Source organism: Talpa occidentalis, unplaced genomic scaffold (assembly GCF_014898055.3).
Source record: "Talpa occidentalis isolate TD23 unplaced genomic scaffold, MPIMG_talOcc4v2.1 talOcc4.8, whole genome shotgun sequence".
NCBI lineage: Eukaryota > Metazoa > Chordata > Mammalia > Eulipotyphla > Talpidae > Talpa > Talpa occidentalis.
Window position 1 is genome coordinate 40,673,086 of NW_023605194.1, and position 26,488 is coordinate 40,699,573.

The 26,488-nt window shown below is 38.3% G+C and overlaps 1 protein-coding gene across 8 annotated transcripts in view; it reads right to left on the reverse strand.

The window, feature by feature from the left end:
- KAT6B (lysine acetyltransferase 6B) overlaps positions 1-26,488 on the reverse strand; it is a 177,028-nt gene that overhangs the window by 120,517 nt on the left and 30,023 nt on the right. The window contains exon 1 of one of the 8 annotated variants that reach the window (XM_037495585.2): positions 2,676-3,508. The exons of the other annotated variants lie outside the window; for them this stretch is intronic. Coding sequence (XP_037351482.1) covers positions 2,676-2,702 — 27 coding nt within the window. The 5' untranslated portion in view covers positions 2,703-3,508. Of the gene's footprint in view, positions 1-2,675; positions 3,509-26,488 lie in introns of those variants that run through there. 8 annotated transcript variants of the gene reach the window in all.

A 26,488-nucleotide genomic window follows, 5' to 3' on the forward strand; every position in this document is an offset into this window, starting at 1 on the left:
AATCTCTAAAGAGTTACATCATGGTAGAAAATGTTAGATTGCTACCACATTTCTCTACCACAAACTGACTCTCCACATTTCAGATTCCTAAGGTCAGTTCAGTTCAGCAAAGCACCTGGAAGCCAAAACCAGAATTCAGAAAATTGACTGGAGGGCTCCTGCCAAAAGCAGCACTTGAAGCAGCAGCTAACACTGACTGAATGGCAATACAAAGGTGCCCAGGTTTAAAAGACAGGCTATAAGAAACAGCTTGGTCAAGAGAAGCTATTTCCAAATCATACTATAACAAAGCCAACAAGGATCACAGCATTCTCTAAACAACATTTATCCATTTTTTTTTTATCTCCTACTAATCTCCCTCAGTAAATCTTTCACATTTAATTTTACCTCTTTAGGGCCTCTCCGGTGGCGCAGTGGTTGAGCGCTGGGTTGCGAAGCTGCCCACAGCCTCTGCAGCGCCAGTTCAATCCCGGGCTGCTCCCCGGCCACCGGAGGAGGGTACCACATGGCGCGCAGACCTCTCCTGCCGCCCGCTGCTCCCCTCAGCAGTGTACTTCGGTCCTTCTGCCTGCTCTGCTCCCCGCTCTGGCTCTGGTGAATTCTCTCACCCTCCCGCGCTTCTGACTGTACCCAGTGCTTGTATAAATAAATAAATAAATAAATCTTTAAAAAATAATAATAATAATTTTACCTCTTTATACAAGCCTAAATGCTTTACTTTCATTGAACAGAGATACAAACTAGGATCTCCTATGATCTCTTTTGAAAACGGAGTGGTTATCTGCAAATGCTGGAGGGAAGATGGTTTTAAAAATGTAGAAAAAAATGTAATTTTGCAATTCAACCATTTATATGCCCCCCCCAAAACAAACACACACTATCTGCCCATACTTTTAACACAAGATTTAAACATATATTATAAAACCTTTAGGGAAAGAATTGGAACTGACGATGTTTTAAAAAATCAAAATAACGATGGTACAAAAATATTTGGTAACCAAAGATTATAATGTCATACAGGAGCCCACAGAATCAAGGTCAACCCCTAAACCTGGCATTCTCACCTCTCCATGGTCTAGCCCTAACCTACCTTTTAAGAACTTACTTGCTACTGCTTCCCTGTTAGATACTTGTTTATAACCTGTTCACAGTTCCTCATTTTCTCCTTAGTGCCTATTCACAGTGATGAACCTCTCTCCTTCCCTTCAGCATCACTCCTTAAAAATCACAGGTCCAAATTCTACCTTTCCTCCAATGATCACCCCAAATGACATCTTGGCCAAGAAGTCTTCCTGATTTCTCAAGAGTGTGCTCACCTGTAGCTCCTACAGCTCTGGCTGTCCTTTTACAGCAAGCCACACACTGTACTTTTGAATAGTCATTTTTATTTATAGTGTCACTACCAAACTTTCCCTGTATGTCTTCACAATGCATCTATGATTTATGGAGAGATACCCATAATCTCCCTGTTTACATACAAAAATCCCCTGGTCAGGCCTCCCTCCAGAAAAGCAGACCCAGTCTCTACCCATGACAGGTTATCGCCTACCTGTCTTGTTATACCCTCAGATTTAAAAGCCCATAATTCTTTTGGTCTTCTGCACTAGGGCTTAGTTCTCTCAGGTAAAGGCATGGGGCAACCATGCTCCTCCGTCTGACCTGTTTTCTGCCCATCATACAAAGTCTTATCCAACCAGTGGTTGGGACCTCACAGAACAAGCTTGATTCAGGGAACCTGCAGTTGGTAGGTCAGGGAGTCCTGCATTAATTTCACTGGCTAACCAGGTATTGCCTCTCTGATGAAGAACTTCAACTTTCTCATATAAACCTAAAGGATATGATGGAGTGACTAGCCCTGGAGTCTGGAGTCCTGTTCCCCACTTTGCTTGACCTCAGCTCTTTCCCACTGAATCTTGAAGCTACTTAACTGCTTGGTAGAGTTAAACAATCTCTTAGCCACCAAAGGCTTGAAGTTCTCAAATGAGGCTGATTATCAAGTATAATGGTAAAGGGAGAAAACTGGCTCAGATGACACAGAAAACCAAGCAGTTTTATTTCTTACCACTTATAATACATATTATGCTTCACCAAGGGAAAACGAAGTTTAACTATTAAACTATGCCACCAATTATTAGAAATAATGGTTTCAGAAATGTGAAAACTGTATTTTAGAATTCATGAAATACAGTAAATGTAGAATCTAAACAAACTTATGTCTAGATTTCACATGCACAATACATATGGAATCTACGAAATGCAATGCATACAGAAATATATCTAGTTTTGAGGAGTTTTTAAATATGCGATAGTTTTATAATTTATTTTTATCATTGAAAGTATATCTGGAGTGCTTCCCACCTCGGTTGCATATAGATCCACCACATTCTTTTCAGGTTCTGCATAATATTCCATATGCTAACTGTACCACTGTATATTTAGTTATTCCAATTTTTCGCCACTACTAACAAAGATGGAATAAGGATATACCCATGCCCATTTTGCTGGACAGAAATAACTAAATCAAAGGTATGTGATTTTATTTTCACGGATTCTGCCAACTGATCTCCAAGAAAGCCTTAAACATGCACTATATGAATGAACATTTTCCCTAACTGTTGCCCAAACAGATTTTTAATCTTTTCAACCTCTGCCAATCTAATGGAAGAAAAGCATACCTGACTGCTTTGCAGAAGAGTCCTCATATTGTCTTTGTCTTTTATTTATCTTTTGTCTATTATTATTCATGGTCTATTATCTCCTAGTTTATTACTTGTGTTTTAATTATTTTGTGGTTTTTGTCTTTGGTGATACAGACATTTCAAATCTTTAAACAGTCAAATTCACTAATCATTTTCCCACCTGTACCTAAGATTACTGGCAAATAGGTAGTATTTTCTTCTAATATGCAATCCATTCTGTGGAGAGAGATGGGATATACTCCAAAATCCACACAACCAATCCTGACTCTACCTCTGAAAGAGGCAGGTGCCAGTCAACACTCCAGCACTCTTTCAGGAAGGGCTAGCCAGTTCATTTCCTTAATGTCTGAGGTAGATGCCTAACCCATTCCAGGCTACATGTGCCACTCTGGTCAGCCTGACATCATGGCCCAAGCCCAGAGACCAAGGAACAGGCAGAGAGAGCCAAGTACCCAATAATCCATCACTGAGTTCCTGAGTCAGGAGTATCTGGACACCCATGTAAAGACTGTCAAGCCGTCGGCCCTCTCCAAGGACTCAGATGTACTGACTGCCCATGGAACTGCGTCCCTGACCTGGCGAAAACAAACTCCAGGGCACTGGGTAACTGGGCATTAGATCCCGACAGGCCCAGCTGCCAAGGCATAATCTATGTGACACAGTCCCAAGTACCCAGGGGTCAGTGGGGAAAGGCTGGCTCTATCCCTTCACATCTGCACTGTGAGATCAGATTATTAATCCATTTGTCTCCCACTCTTAGTCTATAACCCACTGCAAACCAACTGTGAGCATCACCCAGCAGCCCCTCATGACTCACCCAACTGCCAACAAGGGGGCCCAGGACAGTTAGGTTCCAAGTTCCCCAACTCCAAGCAGTGTGGGTGAGCTCTGGTTACTGGCTTGGTGGGAAGACATGAAGCTGTAGATGGGTCAGAGATTGGAGGGTACACACACTCCTCAACTGTGAACTCATGATTTAGCCAAAACCATAGAACTTAATGGGAAAGGAAGGTGGCAGCACAGAGTACGAACAGAGACAGCTTTCTTTGCCTCTGGATTCCAAACCAAGAGCATAGTCAACTGAACTCAGGGGGACATCTTGCCCAATTTGGAAGGGGGGAATAAAGCTGAATTCTTGCTACAACTTTTTGAAATGCTGCCTTACCTAACAATCTCTATGCTTCGGTTTAAGGGAATCTTCATGTACATTAGACACTCTAGGCAGTTGAGACAAACTCAGCGTTATCAAGAATTCCTCCTCACCTGAATAAGGGAGAATGTGTATGGACAAGGGTCTACGTCCCATGTGTCTGTTTCGAGCTTCCCAGAATCTTGGGAAAGTTCATCTCCCAGAAGCAGTGAAAACTTGAGGGATGTGCTCAGACACATCTGCAATTCAGCAGAGTTTCTTGTAGAGCACAACTGGGGAAATTCCAATCCCACCTCCGTTTTCTCTTACCCAAATTTAATCTTGTATATCAGATGTGATATGCAACTTAATGTTCCTGAATGTAAAAAGGTCCTCCTGTGCTTTTACAACTTCACTCATCTTGCAAAGCACTAAAGCCAATGATGTTAGCAGCCTAATAATAATATTCCATTCTGTGCTCCAGAAGGTACCCTGTTGGACAGAGTTCAGCTCTTGGCTTATCAAAGCCTCCCAAGGAAGACTCAAACAGAGAGCTCCTTGAGGGGGAACATTCCTCTGATCTCCACATTTAATGGTTCTTTATCACGGGAAGTATTTTCTAAAAAATTGTTCAATCAATTATATTGAAATTATTTTTGAAATGAAAAGATGCCTTCTCAAAAAAGTTAATTTCTAATATATTTAAGTCTCATAAACATTCTTGTTAAAGAATCCTCTCATGCTAAAATACTATTTATTAAACTTCAGATTTAACCAGCTTTAACTTCCCACCAAAAACAAGGAAATCTGGGAGTCCAGCATGTCATTCCACTGGAGATTTTCCACATGCTCTGGGTATATGCTGTGCAATATGGTAAACACTAACCACAAGTGACAAGTTAAATTTAAGTTCAAAAGAAAATTTAAAGCGTAATTCCTTGGTCTCACTAGCCACATTCTGTGTGACTGCCATACTGAACAACATATATATAGAACATTTCCATCATTCTTTTGGCCAGCACTGAATTTGATGCATTTAAAAATCTTGAAAATCTGAAGAATTCTTAGCTTGCAGCCAGTACATATCAGGTAATCAAAGTGTCATAATTAAATTTTATTTTATTTTTTTTTTTTTAAATAGAGGCATGCTTTTATTTATTTATTTATTTTATTTGTTTGTTTGTTTTGTTTATACACGCACTGGGTACAGTCAGAAGCGCAGGAGGGTGAGAGAATTCACCAGAGCCAGAGCGGGGAGCAGAGCAGGCAGAAGGACCGAAGTACACTGCTGAGGGGAGCAGCGGGTGGCAGGAGAGGTCTGCGCGCCATGTGGGACCCTCCTCCGGTGGCCGGGAAGCAGCCGGGCATCGAACCGGCACCGCAGAGGCTGCGGGCAGCTTCGCAACCCAGCGCTCAACCGCTGCGCCACCGGGGAGGCCCCATAATTAAATTTTAAAATGCACTGCTCCTTTAATAGAAAGAAACACTCTCACTGATGGGTAGGGCTTTTATAATAATAGATTTATCGCATCACAACGAAGAAGTTAAATACACCATAACTCTCATCTGTCTTTGTTGACAAACTTAATATGCTATGCAGAGGGCATCTTTCTCTCTGGAAAGATAAGACTTCTGGTAATGGTCATTGAGGGAACTAACTTCTATATAACTCCACCAAAATATCCTAGGCAGAGTGAGTGAACAAACAAACATCTAGAAAACTTTCAACTCAGAAATTTCAAAATATATGCATACAAAACCAAAAAACTCCTTAAAAGTTCAGAATTTGATACTAGGAGGCAGGTTGCCATGAATATGTTAAGTATTTAAATAAAAATAAATGAAGTATCTACATGGAGCATATCCTCCACTGCACAACTAAATGCTAACATTGCTTTACAGATAAAATACACATGCATAGGGAGTTAGACAATAGGGATTTTCTATTAGTTTTACAGACTTGTAAAAACATTGAGGCTTTAGGGAAAAAGTCCCAGACAGCTAAGTTATAACACTGTTGAGGAAAAGGTTTTTCCTTCACAGTGATGCAGGAGAAGACAATAAACACATTAAAAATCAAAATCTGAGCAGATAATGATGGACAGGAGGGGACACCTGGGGGTTAAAGACAAGATCATAACTTACCCTAGAGTATCAAGGTGTAAATAGCGCACTAGAGTCTGAGTGTCTGCAATGTATTTGTGATGTTGACTGAGCTATCCACCACACTGTCCAATAAACCAAGCTTTACTTCCCGGAGGTCATTCACCAGTTCTTATTGAGATGTGCTCTACCTACCTTAAGGAAAATTTGAGTATTAGAAACTACTGTGTTTTCAGTTGGATGTCAAGGTTGATAACTTTCTACTATTAGAAAGCCCAAAGGAAATATATCCTTAAAATACAACCAGCAAGGTAGCTAAAGATATTAGGGGTGGCCAACAATTGGGAGTTGGGTAAAGTCAAATTTAACTTTCGCCTCACACTTTTTCCTCCACATCATCTCATAAGACCTGACTTCTTTTTTTTAATACCTGACTCCAGTGTCCTTGAAAAGCTATTTATCACCATGAAATCAAACTGTATTTTCTCCTTTGGAAACATACATGTTCTGTGACAAGACAGGAAATCATTAGACCATAGTAAGTAGAACCACACTGGTCTCTCATACTGATCTTGACTTTACTGGAAATTTTCAGGGTAAAAATTTCATCAAGGTAAGAGAGGAACAAATAAGGTACATTTTTCCCTTTCATATTACACATTCATTATTTCAATTCTGTTGCCGACTGCTTTCATCTTTTCATAACTCTAAGAAACTCGAAAAAACAGCATGAGTCACTGTGCTAAAAGTGTCTAAGTGATGACAAATACATTACCATATGAACACTTTCATTCATTGAAATTTCTATTTTCTGTTTTTAATAAAGAAAGCCTATATGATCATCAAAAATATATTATAAACGTGTTAGACTGTGATATAGTTTCTTAAAATTCTGAAGAATTTGGACCAAAAAATGCTTTAACTTTCAATGTACACCAAAGAGGTTTAAAGGATTGAAAACATCAAAACCAAAATGTTTTAACTAGAATTTATCAGATTTGCTACAAAATTCTTTACTGAGACATTAGAGAAGAAATTAACTTTTTAAACAAAGACAATTTTTTAAAGTAAGCAATCTTATAAAATATTTATCTAAGGGAATCCAGGCATGCTGGCTGCAGCATCTCTACTGACATACCTTAAAAACCACAAATTACTATGAAATAGGTCTGGAAATATGTGACCCTTATAGAAAGAGTCTTTAACAAAGAAAGGTTTCTTTCTAAATTACATTAGTATTCACAAAATGGAACAACTTGTTACAGATGCGAAGCACTGGTCTCATGTTCAGTAATACCTTTACTAATGAAAGTATGTCTGAATATCACACTTCTTAACTTGATTATCAGAGTCTAGAATTGAAAGGCACAAAGATAAGTTCCAGGATATCAATAGGAGAATGGCTGCAGAATGAAATTATCATTAAATATTAACAAAAGTTAAGCATGCAAGAAAATATAAAATATGCATCACACAGTTTTTGGATGAGGTTAAGGAAAAGAAGCAGTGAGCCAAATGACAAATTAACAGTAAGAGAAAAAATAAGAGGAATCTCTGTTCAAACAGGGAAGGAGAGTAACAGAGGAAATGCTGAAGAAGGGTTAGAGCTTCAGACACAGGGTAGGGGAAGTGGGGAGGGATGCAGGAGGAGGCAATTCTGACTATATTCTTTCATCTCGTTCATCCACTGAGTGTCTACATTCAGGCTGCTTTCACCATCAACCTCAGCAGGAGCCTGCTGTGACAGAAGGATTCTGATGTCAAACTCCACCCCGATCTGCATTAGTGGCACTACCTGCAACATAGGGTTTAAACATGTAAATTCTGCCTAAGATAACATGATTGTTTTCAGTAGTCAGTAAATTAATTAAAAGTATCAGTAAATAAAACCAGAGTATTATATTTTGACAGAAAGAAGGAAGGCAGAGACTAGAAGGCATGGGGTTTATGAAGCTGGCTGGAAGGCAAAGGCAGGAAGCTAAGAGTGAAATGCCACTACGGAGTGATGTGCAGCTATGGGCCAGTGCCTCCCTTTACACAAGTTATCTCAGTTGAGCCTCACAATAACCCTGTGACTAAAGCATAGAGTCGGATCTTGGAAAACTAACAATGTCTGGTGAGTTAAACTATAAAACTAATAGTTGACATCAGAGACACATAGTCTTAAAAGAAGCAGAATAAGATTTGCCTCAAGACCACACAATTCCACTCCTAGGTATAGTCGAAGAGAATGTCAGTGTATTGTAAGAGATTTAAAAACATGTGTCCACCTAAAAACTTGTACACAAATATTCACAGTAGCATTATTCAAAATAATCAGAAAGTAGAAGCAAGCTAAATATCTACCAACTTATGCATGGGTCTATTAACTCATGAGTGGATAAATAAAATACGGTTTCTTCAACAGAGTATTATGCGGCAATTAAAAGAATGAAGTGGCACAAGAGATTTAGCACCGCACTATGAGCAATCTACAGCCTCCGTAGCACGAATTCAATCCCTGATCCCGGGCCGGCCAGGGAGAAACCCACATGGCGCAGCAGACTGCTCCTGTCTTGCCCGCTGCTCCCCTCAGCAGCCTATTTCAATCAATCAACCAGTTCTGCTCCCCACTCTGTCTCTGTCTCTGGTGGATCCTCTCACCCCCTGAATCTCTGGCCTATACCCCAGCCCTTGTATGCATAAATAAATAAATCTTAAAAATAAATAAATAAATAAATAAAAGAATGAAATACTAATAATGCTACAATTTGGGCAAACTTGAGAGCATTATGCTAACTGGAAGTCAGACACAAATAAAACTATGCATGATTCCTTTTAAGTGAAATGTCCTTTTAGGCAAATCCACAGAGACAGAAGGTAGACTACTGGTCGACAGGGAATGAGGAAGGCAGGGACTGGGCAGTGCTTATGGGTACAGGGTTTCATTCTGCAGTAATAAAGATGTTCTGGAATTAGGTGAAGGCTGTATAACCTGATGAAAATAAACTAAAAAAAAATACCCACTGAACTGTTCACTTTAAAAGAGGAAATTTTATAACATGAGAATTATACCTCAGTAAGTAAAGATCTGCCTAAAAAGACAACATTTTAAAAGACCAAGCATTAGAAGAGAGGACTTCACTGAGGCAGAAATTCAAAGGAGGGGAAAAATCAAAAATGGCGCTGACTAGGGAAAAAGCTTCATCAGTAGAGGGCTCAGAACATCTTTCCCTTTGCCCTGTAACCAGAGACTGGAAATGTAAATTCTTGACCTATTTGCAGCTAAAGGTGACTCATCTCAATACAACAAAATGCAAACAGAAACCCCTGAGGGGAAGGGTTGCCTCATTTTCTGAATAAAAGGGAAAAGCCTAACTGCAGAAAGCTTTCATTGTTACCCTCAACTTTTCCTCTTTTCCTGTTGGAACAAACAAGTGGTACCTAAACATGAAAAACCTATTTCATGAGAATGGAAAGACCATAAGGAAGCCTCTATGCTAAGGATGGTGATGCAGAAGGATGGAAAGACTGCATCCTGATGGCATGGTAACATCATGGGCAGCTGGCTGTACCAGCTTGCAGCGTCTATCCTCAAATGCTGAAGTCGCAAATAACAACTACCTGTGCAATCTCCACTGAAGCTCTCTATTATCTGAGTTGAGCTTACCCCTAATTTATACAGCTGTAAAATTTCCTAAGAAAGAGCTAGGAGGACACTTCTGAAAGATAGTAATAGGAAACAAAAGGTGTAAACTGTTGTTATTTTTTTAGGCACTTTTAAATAAACAAGTATGTATATTTTATAAATAATTTTTAAAAGCTTAGGAGGGGAATAAGACTTGGGCAGACACAGGATAGGGGTGTTTGTTGGTATACAACTAGGTGAAAGGTTACTAGTTTGTTTTCCAAGGTCAGAGAATCTGAGTAAATGTCAAGCCTACAAGATCAAGATGGCCTTTTCAAAATGTTGTGTAGTTTTTTTGGGCAACATTACATTTTGAATAAATGGATTTTGGGGGGGGGGGTTTGATTTTTTTGTTTGTTTGTTTTAAAGATTTATTTATTTATTTATACAAGCACTGGGTACAGTCAGAAGCTCAGGAGGGTGAGAGAATTCACCAGAGCCAGAGCAGGGAGCAGAACAGTAGACGACGAAGTACACTGCTGAGGGGAGCAGCGGGCAAGACAGGAGAGGTCTGCGCGCCAAGTGGGACCCTCGCACGGCAGCCAGGGAGGCCCGATTTTTTGTTTATTTAAACAGATGAGAAGACTAAGGCTCAGAGATGAAGCAAAAAGCCTAAAGTCACATAGTTAGAAGGTAGAGGAACCAGTATTCAAACTTAGTACCAATTCAAAGACTCTATCTGCCTGTGCCTAAATGAGAGGACAAGTGGAGACTTTACACAGAGACCTCCCAACTTCGTGATTAAACAACAAATGAGATTAAGCAAGTCTAATTTCATTGCAAAGAACTTTAAAGACTTGATTTATATGTGTTAGATAATAATGTATCTTGTGGATAAAAGTTGTAAGATATTTACTAATATTTTTGTTTGTTTATTTAGAGAAAGAAAACATTTATTAAGGAGAAAATAAAGTGGGATTCCCAGGCTAGTGGAACCAAGCCAGGTAGGGGCAAGGGAGCCTCTACTAATACATTACTTAAAGGGGACAGAATAAGAAGTAAAATTGCTCAGAATACCCAATAACATGAAGACTAGACCCACTTTCGGAGCTAACCTCGGATGTCAGTATTCCCAGGGACCTATTATCTCCTATACAATCATTGTCCTCGACAACCCCTCTCCCTTGTCCCACACAACTTAGATTAGAAAGGTCTCCACACCTCAGTCTAGCCTATCCTCTCAACCTATGAAGACACAAGTCTACACTCGACTATTTTCTCCCTTACCTCAATTAGTATATTCCTTCCTGACCCACAACTCTCCACTCCATAATCTACACTTCATGTATATAGTCTCTTTACCCAATTTTTCCATTCCCCTTTTCCAGTCACAGAACCACCATTTTGCTTTTATAAGCTAAGATTTTGTTTTTTGTTTTATTTGTTCAGTTGCATTATAACCCTTTGAGTTTCTTATGGGAAAAAGACATTACTAGTTTTTATATCCCCAACACCAGCAAATCTGAGATTCCCAATGTTTGCTAAACTCAGTATCACCATAGCTCCTTACAAAAATGTCTCCACTGGGCCTCCCTGGTGGCGCAAGGGATTAAGTCTCAGCACTATGAAGCTCTGCACAGACACTGCAGCACACAGTTCGATCCCCAACCAGGGAGCTGACCCACATGGCGCAGCAGACCTCCCCTGTCTCATCCACTGCTCCTCTCAGTTGTGTATTTCAGTGGATCTGCCTGTTCTGCTCCCCACTGTGTCTGGCCCCTAGCACCTCTAACCTACACCCCAGCTCTTGTATGCATAAATAAATTTTTTAAATATGTCTGCATTGAATTATTGTTTCTCAATGCCATCCATTTCTGAACTGAGACACATCTACTTACACGGAGGTTTAGTATCATTCAGGGGAGATTTCATCTCCACACATACATTTCTGGTTTGCTTGAAACTGTACTTTCACAACCAGCACACATTATTTTTACAATCAGGTATTTGTTCTTCGGGGAGAAGACAGAGAAGAGTGGGGAGAATGACTGTTGATTATAAGATTAGAATCCAAAATAAATTACCCTCAAATTCAAAAAAGCGGAAAAAAAAATTTCCCTCTTAAACTTCTATGATTTCATTTCTGACAATGAAAATCATATAAACTACATCTTTTTCTTTTCTTACTAGTTTCTCGAGTGCTTAGAACTAAATCATTCATTCTAGATACAGGGTTCATCTGGTCTTTTGTCTTAATTATTTTTAATGTTTCGAAAAAACTAAATGTATAAGATATATCTTAATAACTTCAGTAACCTAAAGTCATTTTTGATGCAGGCATAACATAATCACCCTGGAATAGCTGGAACTAGGTAGGCAGAGTCACTTTCTGCAGCATCAGAACTGCAGTAAAGTCTTAAAAAATTTAGTATCTCCCAAATCTAGGCAAAATCATCTCCATTTATCTAAATCATTTCAATATACTTTATCAAGTTTTTTAGTTTGGGGTCCTTAAGCCATCACATATTTAAGCATCATTAAAAATCTTTTACAAAGCATTAGACTACCCATGTTAACATACAAAATCTTAGCTCCACATTCTGCTCCCAGAAAACCCTGTGACTGGCCTAATTTTTCCCTGGAATAAAAGATCTACTTAAACTGTGAAGTAATTCTGCATATAACTACTAAAGTAGGAACTCCTCAAAATAAGATCTTGCCTTAGTACTTGGAAATGCCTAAGAACCAGGACAACAAAAAACCACCACCAAAATAAGTAAAGGCTAGCATTTAATAAAATAAGTCTTTGTATGAAAAACCAGTGTCAGTGAGAAAGAAAGAAACCTTTTATGTAGCTTCCACATTCCCTTTATAACGGAATAAACATACTCCTAAGAAGATGAAGCTTATTTTTCTACTGCCATAGTAAAAACATGGGAGATAAATTTACATCTTCAGAGCTCTTCAAATAGCGGGCAATGTTGACAAGAAGTTGCAAGTGTAAATATTTGTTCTCTTCTGGGTTTATAAATTTCATGAGATAAAATTCTGTATATAGAGCCACTAATTAAAAAGGAATCTATTTGCCTTTGTAGGATGCTTGAGGTTGTATGTTTATTCGAGATTAATAAAACGGTGCGCACTAGAAAGGAATGGGAATTAGAATTTTGAACTTCATTGGTTTTACAAGCTCCTCCTGGGAAGGAAAAGATTTTATTTATCAAATCTAAGAAGCTCCTTCAGATGATTAATTTGTGTTAAGACGCAATACTCTAGTAAAATGTAGTCTCTCCCCCTGACCTTGAAAGTAAGGAAGGATGACGTGTGATAAAGAAACAGCAAATTAAATGTTTGAGAAAAAGACAATTTTCTGTGACTTTGATCTTAGCGTTACTAGATATCACCATTTAATGGTCATCTGGTAACAAGGTCCCTTCTTCCTTCAAGATTGCTTTAATGTGCTACTCAGGAGAACTAGTTAAACAAAACTGATTATCACCTAGCATGTACAGATGAATAGCTGCTACTACTACTACTATTTACACTTCCATACTAATCTTAAACTAAGACCTTAAATGTGAATTGATTTCTTTATAATAAACACCACTGCCACAAACAATTAAGTTAATGAGTTCTTAATATGTGCCAGGGAACCGTTCAAAGCACTCAATGTGTTTTACTAACTTAATTTACCAAACAGCTCTGTGAAATAAGTACTATTATCCATAACATAAAATAAAAATTGAAAACATCCACACACAAGTAATTTTAACTGCCAGTAGGTGGCAACTCCAGGGTTCAAAAGTAGGGCATCAACTCTACATAAATTGGTATTTGGCCCTCCCAACTCACTCCACAAAACATCTTGGGGTCCTCCCCACACCCAAACCCTCACTGGCATTCCTAATTTCTAATACTTGTTCCTTATCCTTTACTGCCAAGAGTGTTGGGGGCTACGCTTGGGGGTGGGGTGGAGAGTTTGCCTCAGCTGCTTGTTCTGCCCCACATTCTCTACCAGGTAAGTTTATCCTGTCCCATTCCTTTAAAGATCAGCTACACATACAATAATGGTTCTCAAATTTGCATCTCCAGTTCAGACATCTTTGCTGAGATCTTAAACATCCAGCAAACTACCCGGTGTTCTTATTTGAAGTCAAATAGATCTCTCAAACTCACGACCAAGAACAGAACTTGAATTTCTTTCCCTCCCAATTTGCATTTTTACATCACCCTCCAGCCTTCCCTACCAGTAAATGGTATCATCATCCACTCAGATTCATCCTTAAGTCATCCTATGTCCAATTAATTATTAAAACATGTTAGCTTTATCTCTGAAAAATATCTTAAATCTGACCTCTTTTCCCCCTGCTCTCCCTGAGTCTCCACACAATTATATTTTCTGTCCCTCAAATAGCCTTGCCTGGTTTTCATCTCCAGGGTTTTGCGTGACTGTTAATTCTGCTTGGGACACTCTTTCTTGAGATAAAGCTGTAAGGTGGTTTCATTCAGGTCTGAACTCAAATGTTACCTTCTCTGTGGCTTTTCAAGAACAGCCCACTAAATCTTTAGCGTACCAGTCACTTAACAGAACTGAAGGAAGCTTATAATTTTACTTGATAACATGTTAAGCTTCTAGAGGGTCATGTCTACTTGCTCAATTATTGCCTAGAAGAACGCTGAAAAGAACGTATTGGGTGTAAGAATACCTGGGAAAAAGAAGCTTCTTTTGGAAATTGGTGGTAATCATCAGGATCCTCTAAGGGGGCAACTTCTTCTTTAATACTTCCTTCCCTCTCTTCCCCTTGGCCACCATATCCAATTCACCAGGAGGTTCCTTTAGTTCTGCCTCCAAAACACATTTCAGATCTGTCTTCTTCTCTCTAGTCCCACTGTTATAGTCTGTGCCTCCATCATCCCGGAGTCACCTACCAGGCCTGTCTGCTTCTTTTCTCTCCTCCTAAATATTCCTCCCATGTACTGCAGTCTCAGTGACCATCAGTTTTATTTTGAAGGGAAAAAAATACCTTTCTTTAAAGATTTATTTATGTATGCATATTAGAGCTGGGGTGCAGGCCAGAGGGCTGTGTGGGGGCGGGGGGAGGATTCACCAGAGACAGAGTGGGAAACAGAACAGGCACATCCACTGAAATACACTGCTTGAGGGGAGCAGCAGGCGAGGCAGGAGAGGTCTGCTGCGCCATGTGGGTCACCTCCCTGGCCAGGGATCAAACTTGTACTGCAGTGGCCGCAGACAGTTTTGTAGTGCTGTGCTTAACCCCTTGCGCCACCAGGGAGGCCCCTATTTTGAAAATATTTTAAACCTACAGAAAAGCTGCAAGAATATTACAATAAACACCCATATGATCTTAACAATTTACTACCTTTGAATTCTTTTTTTCTTCTGACCAAGTGAAAGTAAGTTGCAAAGATCATGATCCTTCAACTCTCTAATAAACAAGGACATTCCCAAAACTATCATATGATCCAGCAATCCCACTTCTGGGACTATATACAAAGAAAACAAAAAACACTGTATTGAAGAGCTGTATCTGCACTCTCATGTCCACTGAAGCATTATTTACAATAGCCAAGAAGACATGGAAACCACGTAAGTGTCCATCAATGGATGAATGGATAAAGAACGGCATTATACACATAGACATACACATAACGGAATGCTATACGGTCATTAAAAAGAAGGAAATTCTGCCGTTTAGGACCTTAAGGGCATAAGTGAGATAAGTCAGACAGAGAAAGACAAATACCATATGGTTTCATTTATAATATGATATCTTTAAAAAATAAATACAGAAAAAAAGAGTTAAAGTTTTGAGGTAACAAAGTGGTTGGCTGGGAGCACAGAGAAGTGGATGAAGGTGGTTAAAGGTACTAACTTTCTACTATAAGTACAGAGGATCTAACATAAGGGATGGTGACTACAGTTAAAATTACTGTATAGTATATTTTAAAGTTGCTAAGAGTATACATCCTAAGAGTTCTCATCACAAGGAAAATTTTTTTCTTTCTTCTTTTTTTTTGTATCTCTATGAGATAATGCATGTTTGTGTTTATTATGGTAATCACTTCATGAGATTGAATCAAATCATTATGCTGTACACCTTAAACTGACACAGTGATATATGTTAACTAGACCTCAATAAAACTGATAGGCTGGGGAATAAGGACATCTTCTCATAAGTGAATGGGTTATCAAAATCTGGAAATTTAACACTGATACAGTGCTATCATCTAATATTTTCATTTTACTTCTACATTATTTCATTTCCAGTTCACTTTCAAATTCTATCATTTGTTCCAATGCTGTATAGCAACATTTTTTTGTTTTTACAATCCAGGATCATACATTTAAACTCTTTGCTGCTCTTCTCTGGACCTCTGCTATAATCACATGACTGCCCTTTTCCTTCCTCAAACACAAGCAGGAGGCTCTACCCTCCCTTCTTCTTTCAGTTTTTCCCACAGCTGACCCCTTTTTCTTGCCCTTTCATGTTTCCTCAGGAACTTTCCAGAACACATCTACAGCGGCATTCCTTGGTTTTCCTCTCTCATTTTACCCCTGATTTCTTTCATGTCACTTAACACAGTTTGTTATTACCTTGTTGGTTTATTCGTTTTCACAAACCTCTCCCCCTAGAACATAAACTCCTTGAAAGTAGGGGTGTTGTGAACAGGGGCTGTGAATTGGGGTTTTGGGAGGATTCCAGAAGGGCTCTTACTCGGTTCTTGTCTTCGGCAAGTAAAGAATTCAACGTTGAAACTAAAGTTACAGAAAAGCAAGAGATTTATTGATGGGTAGGAATAAGGACAGGAAAGCTTCCTAAGCAGAGTTGGGCCACGATGGACAGCTGACTGAGGTGACAAGAAACAGGTGCTTATATGGGAATAGGGGCAAGGAGTGGTGGGTTGGCCATTGGCTGCCTCTGTGTTGTATCTCTTGTTGATTGCCTGGGCCTCCAGGAGTCTCCTAGGCTACCCTGGTCCACTGAGCTTGCTCATGTTACCTGGCCTATCTCCCAAAACTAGCTTAGGTCTGTTGCTTTAACATTGTGTTATTGTGTTGGTATTCTGAAAATTCCACTCTTTACTGGGTTGGGAGGAGACACCCTCCTGGTAGGGAATTGTTCTCCAATCAGTCTGATAAAAGGACCTAGGGCTTGGGGTAAGGTGGGGTGGGGGTAGGGGGTGGGGCAACAGTGCCTCCTGGTTCCAACTGAGTATTTCTCATTCAGGCTAATAAGTGGAATTAGGGACTTGGGGCACTCTGTCCCTAACTGAGTGCCTATACCCATTTCCTAACTTTCTCCTTCAATTGGCTCCAAGTAGGCACCTAATAAATATTTTTGAATGAATAAATGCAGAATAAATACCTTAAAAAAATACAAGTGGCTGTGTCAATGAATTACTGTGCAAGTTTCCACATGATTACATGTAAGAGACCTACTCTTGCATGGCACAGTACAGTATGTAGTTATATCCAGGGTCCAGCCACTATTCATTCTCACCCTAAGATAAGCACTGTGATGTTACCAAGATAAATAAGAACACATAGTTTAGAGAGCTAGAGAGACACATATCCTCAACACAAAGGGGAAGTCTACAATATTGTGGGGAAAGGCCTGACTCTAAGGTCAGAGACAGGGTTTGATTCCCATTAGTGTTGCCTTAACTCTCTCTGGGTCTTGCCTTCCTCGTTCGGTAAAGATAATACCTATTCCCTAGGCCATCTGGGAGGATAGGTGGCAGGCCCTTTAAAAATGAAAGGAAATGAGGCTCCTGAATAGATGAGGGTAGGAAGTAAATTACGGCACACAGTTGAGCAACAACAAATTATCCTTTAGTAAATATATATTGTATCTGGCACAGACTAGGTTCACAGTAAATTCCACTTGCACTTTTGTTCAATTGTATTGGGACCCAGAGCAAAAAACAAACGAAAAGATGTAAGTACATGCAACAGGACCTGAAGACAAAGTTGTTGCTGGGCTCCCATCCTTGCAGCAGCTGAAGCAGAAGCTTCATGACCACTCATGAAGATTTGCATAAGCTATTCAAGCATGAGCTCAACTACCTCCCCTCTAAGGTCTCTTTCAACGCTGAGATTCTATCATTTATTTAACTGAATTAAATATGCCCCTGTGTTAGGTAGCAGAAATAATGGGCATAAGTTTAATATACAATCCATCGTAAGACGCTTATAACCAGTCACAACATTAAGACCCACAGAACTGAAGAGTCAACCGTACTAGTAAGTAAGACAGACAATAAAGATCATAATGCTATTGTGGTTCAGGGCAGAAGAAATTTCTAGAAGCTAAGAGATTGTCAAAGAACAGACTGCTAGGATGTGAGGGTAATGTAACATGACCGTTGAGAAGTGTATTCCCTGCTAATTAAGAAGTGTATTCCCTGCTAATTAACATTAGTGGAGGTTTACTTCTTGTGCTGCTGGGTCTAGCCTTGGCTTCACACACACAGCAATGTACTGACATTTCCAGGACAGGAGGCATATCTAAGGGTTGGTTAACATCCAGCTCAGGTTTCAAAGCATGTAGTATACATTCTGCTACACAGAGAAAGATGGCATAGAACAGAGTGTGAGGAAGAAAGGACTGTAGACGAATCCATTATGGAAGCTAGAGAAGGATGAGCCTATAAGGGAAACAAGAAGACTCCAGCAGCAGGGTATACATGGAACAAAGTCTATAGAATTAAAGAGTTGAGAGATTAACTCCAGTTTTCATTTGCTCTCGAAGGGCTCAAAGGCAGATCTTCTACCCCTAAGTAGTTTTTAATATTTAAAACTAGTTTTTAAAATGTCAGAGACTGAAAATGACGTGTTTTTATTTGACATTTTCTACCTTTTTCCATCTGTAGATGTCTACATTATTATCTTAGCAAGGTTTGTATAATATCAGAGAGCTGGTTTTTCTTACACCAGGAAGTTTCTTTCTTACCTGACAACCAATTTGATGTCTTTTAGGCCCTCCTAATAATTACCACATATTGTGTAGGGTTATGTACAACACACACAATGTCTTCTTTTAAGCAAATTCTAGTCTGACATCAATAAATCATAATGCCTTTATACTATAAACATTACATAGTTTGTTTCAATAGTTCAAGAAAAGTGTTTCACAGAGGAGAAACAGCAATTAAAATGATGTCTTTCAAGAACAAATTTATGTTTTAACAAGCAAGATGAAAATTAAAAGATGGCTCTATTTGAAATTAACTCATATCTGACTGGGGGAATTACTGGTCATCGTTAAATAGAGAAAGCCTCATGGCCACTCAGCCTAGATCAAGATATGGAAGAGCCCAAATGAGAAGCTATGTGACTCTAAAACGCAAACCAAGGTCTGCAATTCCAATTACATGTCCTCAGAGCTTCCAATTTAGGCCTCATGTTTAAAATCTCTGTATGTTACCTCTGACACAGGATCAGAAAATGATACATATTTTTTTTTTTTTTACAGAGGCATGTTTTTTTTTTTATTTATTTGTTTTGTTTTGTTTTGTTTGTTTATTTTGTTTATACATGCACTGGGTACAGTCAGAAGCACGGGAGGGTGAGAGAATTCACCAGAGCCAGAGCGGGGAGCAGAGCAGGCAGAAGGACCGAAGTACACTGCTGAGGGGAGCAGCGGGCGGCAGGAGAGGTCTGCACGCCATGTGGGACCCTCCTCCGGTGGCCGGGGAGCAGCCGGGGATCGAACCGGCGCCGCAGAGGCTGTGGGCAGCTTCGCAACCCAGCGCTTAACCGCTGCGCCACCAGGGAGGCCCTGATACATATTTTTTATCATCCTAAACACACTCCCCCAAGTTTGATGAAAATCTGTTCAACAGTTTCTGGACAGATTGTGTTTGTGAGATGGAGTTAACACACAAATGGAAATTTTATTTAGCCAATAAATAATATTACTCTCACTCATTCAAAAGAGAAAAGTGAGCAAAGAGGTTAAGATCCCTGTCCTTGTGGATCTTTTCCACCTAGAGAGGAAAACTGAAGTTAAAATAATCAGAATAATAAATATAGAATTATAGACTATAACAATACTAGTAAGAAAAAGCATAGGATACTTTGTTGGAATACTAAAAGGACTTCATTTAGTTTGGAAAGTTCAAAGAGATTGGGAAAAAAGTCTTCTTAAAGAATGACAATTTAAAATGGAAAACAGGGCCTCCCTGGTGGCGCAAGGGGTTAAGACGCAACCTATAAAGCTGTCTGCAGCCACTGCAGCATGAGTTCAATCCCGAGCCAGCCAGGGAGCTACCCACATGGCGCAGCAGACCACTCCTGTCTCACCCACTGCTCCCCTCAGCAGTATATTACAGTCAGTCTGCCTGTTCTGTTCTCTACTCTGTCTGGTGAATCCTCTCACCCCCCAACACCTCTGGCCTGTACCCCAGTTCTTGTATCCATAAATAAATAAATTTTTAAAAATATAAAATGGAAAACATTTATGAAATAATATGGTACTTTTTTAAAAAATACAGCTTTTTATAATGTATAGCTACAGCTATACTTTAATTATAGTGATGGAAAAGGACATATCCACAAACAAATCTGGAAGAGACAAAAATAAACAGCTGTTTTAGAGTGTTAAGATTATGGACAATGTTAACAGTTCAAGACTTTGCTTTAATGTTGCTATATTATTTTTTAACACAATTAAGACAAGCAAAGGCATGAACTTGAAGCCCTAAAAGAGGTCCTTAGTTTACTCTTAAGCTTGACCAAAAAACTGTGACTCACTAACAAGGTTGATCTTCATTAAAACAGCAGCAGGGCCTAATATTGGGAGCATGAGTTTTGGAGGCTTGCGAGCCCTGGACTGCAATATGTCCCTGCCATTAATTACCTGTGTGATACTGGATGAGCTACTTGCCTTCCTAAGGAGGCTGTTTTTATCATCTCTGAGACGGAACTAGTAAGAACTGCCTCATAAGCCGTTGTAAGGATAAAATGAAAGAGCATACAGAAAGGGCCAGTCCAGAGCCTAGCACAAAATATGTGCTTAATAAATGTTACTAGACATTATGATTACTAGGATATAAATCCAAATGAAAAAAGTGGGATATGAATCAAAAGGCCCGAACAGATGACCAAATTAGAGAAATCAGGTGGCTCCTCATCAATCACTGTTAAATGAGTTCTCTCTGACAATAAGAAAATCAACTAGTGGCGACAATTATTTACTCTGAAGTGACATATTGTACCCTGAGTAAACCCAAAAGGATCAGTCCAAGAAAGATTTTCCTGAAAGAGAACTGAGTTAATTTCGGTGATTTACTTTAAAAAATTAAGAACCCCCTTATTAAAAATGAAGACTCCTGAAACAATTTCCAGAAACTAAGATAGATGCCAATTGATACAGAATTCAGTGGCAGAGTTAAAATAGTCCTATAAAAATTATACAAGAGATGAATATCACTAAAACATGCTCTCAGTTTTCAGATTATTTGTGAAAATTAACTAAAAAACAACTTCATTAGTCTAACATGTATCTTCAAACAGACTATGCCATAAAATTAGAAAATTTGTGACATCAAATATTATAATAGGATATTTTCTCCAATTTAAAACATTAGATAAAAAGAAAACTCTCGAGCATTCTGTCAAATACTTTATAAACCACGGCTTTAATCATTTAGTTAATTGAGCAAAAAATAAGAACGTTTTTGTTCATTCACTGCCATCAGAACAGAAAACAGAGTCAAAGAGGAAGAAGGCTTTCAATATTTCTTTGTTGAATACCTGGATTAGACTGACCACCCTTTAAGATAGTCTTTGTGCACTTCAAAACCCAAACCAAGCCACACAGAGCAGCTGCTCACTGACCAACTGGTCTGCAGAATTCAATGAATGACAAAAGGTTACCTTAATTCAATAAGATAATCAGCACACATTTACCCACCACCCAGAGTCTAACCATCTGCAAGGCGGCAGAGCCAAATGCCTATAAAACAACTGGCAGAGTACAGACATGTCCTCGTGTCCCTCATGTCAATGAAATGTCTCTCTTAGCAACAGCTAAAAAGCTGAACTTTCAGAAAATTTCAAGATATCATGATCCAACAACTTGTTAGTAAGTTATTTTGAGTGCCACTGAGATTTCCAGGCCAGATGGGTAATATGTTTTATTCAATTGAGTCTTGTACTAGGATAACAAAATGTGAGACAGACACGATCTGGATCCTTTCATTGTTCAAGAAGCAAAGAGGACCTAGTGCCTTCCAAATAACAGCAGGAACAATGTTAACAGAAAAGAGAGAAAGAAAGGGGAAAAACAAGTACAAGAGCAACTTCAGAGCAAGAAACCAGTAACATTTAGACTGCAAAATCTGACATCTGCTTTAGACCAGGATAACATACAACTACACATGCATCTGTGGTGATCAAAATCACCACATAATGATGATGATAATTCGACATAGAAGTTTAAAAAAAAAAAAAAGACACAATGGACACTAGAAACAAAACTGAAGAGAAAAACTTCTAACACATTATACTTCAACAACCAGATGCAGGATTTCCCAAAGTGTAGGATTCAAGACGGGTTGAGGTCAGACTTGTGATGATTTCAGGTGATCTGAGTCACAAAGAGTGAGAAAGTTGTTTCCTTTTCAATTTTCCTTCATACCCTCTTCATAAAACAAGGAGAAAATCTCAGTTTGGTGCTAATACGTCTGTAACACCTCTCTAATGTTTGCTAATCTTCCTTTGAGAGCAGGCCTCAGACTCAGAGCCTTGGAAGATAACAATCTCCAGTCAAAGCTTTTTTAATAATAACTTTTACAGTTACCTTCTATTTATGACAAGGAATGTTTGTTTTCTAATTATGGTAATGTTACAGTTTCCTTTTTCACCAAATCTATTAAAGAAAGTGAAGCAATCATCTAACTTTAAACGCATATTCTAATTACATGTACTTTTCTCCCACTTTGTATTTTGGAATTATTTCAAGCTTACAAAAAAAGTAGTACAATGAACACCTGCATACTCTTTATCTAGAATCACGAATTAATATTTTTGTCCCATATCTTTAGCTACACCTGTACATATTTTATATGCACACACTTGTTTCTGTTGTTAAATCATTCTATTAGATACTTCAGAAGGTATTCCCTAATTCAGGACATAGTCTTAGATTAAAATGCCATCAACAAAGAACATTAGCAAGTATGCCTTAACATGGGGTCCAAGTTCAAATGTACTGAGTTATCCCCCAACTTCGGGGGGCCGGGGGGGAGAACCATCAAGGTTCAAGTATGACATTTGGTTGTTAAGCCTCTCACTAAGGCAATCTGGAAAAAAAAAAAAAAAAAAAAAACAACTTAAGAAAATAATTATTCCAGAGATGCAAAGTACAGATAGGATTACAGCCACAGAAATCCTAGGTTAGGAGACAAAGATCTGGTAAGTTCAATCACTCCCTTTACATTTGAAGAAAGTGAACTCAACCAGTCTGTTGCAGCAACCTTGGAACCCATCTGTCTAAAACTTTGGTCATAGTGCTCTCTCCATTACCTATTGCTGTCCTGAAAAAGCCAAGTCCAAGCTGGTCTTACAGAAAACCCTTCCCTACAAAATCACTCAAAATGAGACCTCTAAATATCTTTTGTAAATTCATGAAGGCTGGAACAATACATTTTTAAAAATATATTACATTAATTATAATAATACATTTAAAAATACATTAAAAAAGATTTGTATCAGGTAGCTTTGAGAAAAGCAGTGACATTAAGATGATAATTCAATGTAGCTCCCTATCTTTTCTCACATTATAGGTTTCTATAATTATTACTAATAATACATTTACCACTTAAAATTTAAGCCTAAGAAACAACATTTTTGTCCTTTAAGCATACCTTAGGCCAAGAAATATCAACTACTAAATCAAGGTTCTACTTTTAGAACTCAGAGCCCAGAGTATTACACAGTATATAATGCACAAGTAGTATTGTGGACTATATATCAAAAGAAAAGATATGCAAGATTTTTTTAGCTTTTTTATCAATCCATTATCAAAATGAGAATGAGAACCATACAATTATGATTTACATTTCTAAAGGCATCTTAATAAACAATACTGAAAGTTAATCTGCCTTTTCATACTAGATAGACATGTCTCAAACACAAAACCATTGTTCCTCTGTCTTTATAAAACTATATTCATAAAAATCTTAATATCACGATTCCAGCATAGACAGTCCCTTTATTAAGGAACACAAAAAAGACATCATACTGTCAGAACTTTTGCCCACAAAAGTGACTTTCAAATATCTGTGAAGAAGTAATTTCATAATGGTAGAGTTAAGACACTCCAAAAAATATATTCTTCCATTAAAACAACAAGAACATGGGCAAAAATTGTCAAAATCATCTATTTCAGAACTCTAGAAAATAAGGAAGTGTGCAGCAACTGAGGAATGTTTATTGTAAATGAAGACAACTTTGTGGCATTTTGCCCTACTCCCATTCTCTCTCAAATTCTTCAACAATCTTGAAAAACCAATAGCCTTACAGATCACATAGCTGTGAAAACCAGTACTAGCAGTCACTATAATAGCAGAATGAGTTTGAAGGACCCTCCCCTCCCCCAGCAGCCAATCTCCAGAAAATGGTAACTATTGGACCTGCCTGACAGTTCTCTGGAAAAGCTTCATTCTCAATGCTTGTCTTTATTTGACCTAGATTTGCTCTGTTTGAACAGCCTTATCCCTAAGGCTTTGTCAAAAACAATAAGCAGAAAATGGTTAACATCACGGCTATCTAAGTCAGTAATACCAACTGGAGCTAGTAAACAGCTGACCAAAAAAGAAAAAAAGTAAAAGTAAAAATTGGGAAATGAAGTGTTCACTTAGAAAGGGGGTTTTTAAACATTCCGACTTTTTTTTTTGGAATCTAAAAAGCCATGTATATGTGCAGGGCTGGGTATAAGTACTAGAAAGACCTGAGAAGACTCTAAGCTAAAGGCAGCTCGGGCTGACCTCAAGGCTCTGAACAAACAGAAATTGAAGGCTAAAGCAGAGTTGTAAACTACCTCCTAGAGTGATGGAAACACAGCTGATACAGAGACAGAGTACCCTGGCAGAGGCTAGGAGACATTGGTTCAAGGCATTTAAGGAAATCTCTTTGTGATAATTAAGTGATTACTGAACTAGAATAACAGACTTCAGAAACCACACATGTGTACACATATACACAAAATAAACTTTACAGACTTATTCCAGGAAAGTTACTGAACAAAGAAACAGTAACAACAACAAAAAGATGACATGGGGACTCTAATTTCCAGATTTACCACTTTCTATTGAGATTTCAAGAAAAATGTATGAGACATAAAAGGAGTAAGAAAGCATGGTCAAAAACAGGAAAAAAGAGCAAATGACAAAACGTAAATATTAAACTTAACCAGATGGTTACTATATATGCATGTTGAAAGAACAGAAACTATGCCTAAAGATAAAGAAATGTCTCACCAAGTACAGAATATCAATAAGGAAGCAAAGTATTTTTTAAATATGTAATTTCTCCAGCTGAAAGTAGTACAATAACTGAAATAAAAAATTCCTAAGGGAGCAAGAGTAGATCTGAGCTGGCAAAGGAATCACTGAGCCTGAAGATGGGTCAATTGAGATTATCCAGTTTGAGAAATACAGTGGGGGGGTGGGGAGAGGAAAGACTACAGGAAATGAACAGAGCCTTATAAAAAAAACCTGTGAAAAACCATCAGGTATACCAACATACCCATAATGAAAGCTGCACCATGACCAAGAAAGGGGCAGAAAGACTATTTGGAAAAATAATGGCTGGAAACTCCCCAAGTTTGATGAATGACATGAATCTATTCAACAAACTTCAAGCGAAATAAATTTAAAGAGATCCACAATGAAAATTAAACTATCAAATTTCAAGAACCAGGAGACTCTTGAAAGCAGGAAGAGAGAAACAACTTGTCACATAGGAAAGATTCTCACTATGATTAATATCCAATTTTTTATGAGAAACCATGGAATCTGAAAGGGAGAGGGCGACATATTCTAAGTGTTGATAAAAGACTGACAATCAAGAATTCTATATCCAGAAAAACTACTCTTCAATATGAAGGAAAGAAAAGGTACTCAAATGTGGCTATGTTAATAAAAAACTTTAATAAAAGTTGTTATTAAAAACAAAAACAAACATGATATAATGATGAAAGGGTCAATCCATCGAGAAAACATAACAATTATGAAAATACATGTACCTAACAAGAGTCTGAAATACATTAAGAAAAAAATAACAATATTGAAAGAAACGAACAATTCAAAAATATTAGCTGGAATCTCCAATATTCTTTTAATAATAGAATAACAAATCAGATGAGCAAAGAAACAGATTTCTTAAACTCAACACTACAAATTAACTAGACTTCATAGGCATCTGCCTATGTCTCTGTCCAACAACAGCATATTTTTTGCAAATGCACATGGAATATTTTTTCAGCATAGGCCATATGTCAGGCCATAAAGCAAGTTTCAGTAAATGTGAAAGACTGAAATCATACAAACTATGTTCTCAGACCACAATGGAATAAAATTAGAAATCATTGATCATAAATAAGGGAAATTCACAGCCCAGTGAAAACCTATGGTTAATACTGAATGAGAATGAGATAACCAGAAAGGAAAAATGTCAGGGTGGGCAACAGAATCTGATAGACAGCAACTCAAGATACGCCCCACCCACTTCTTTCCAATGTGTCAATTTAATAAAACAAGGCCCTCTGATAAATGCAATTCTGTATCATTAAAGCTAATAGCTAATTGGCTAAAAAAATCCTTTTCTGAATTCTCACCTTCACTAAATGATCACATAAGTTAGTGAAGACAGGGTGACATCTACCTAAGACCTCTAGATAGCAACAGAATTTAAGGGGCAAA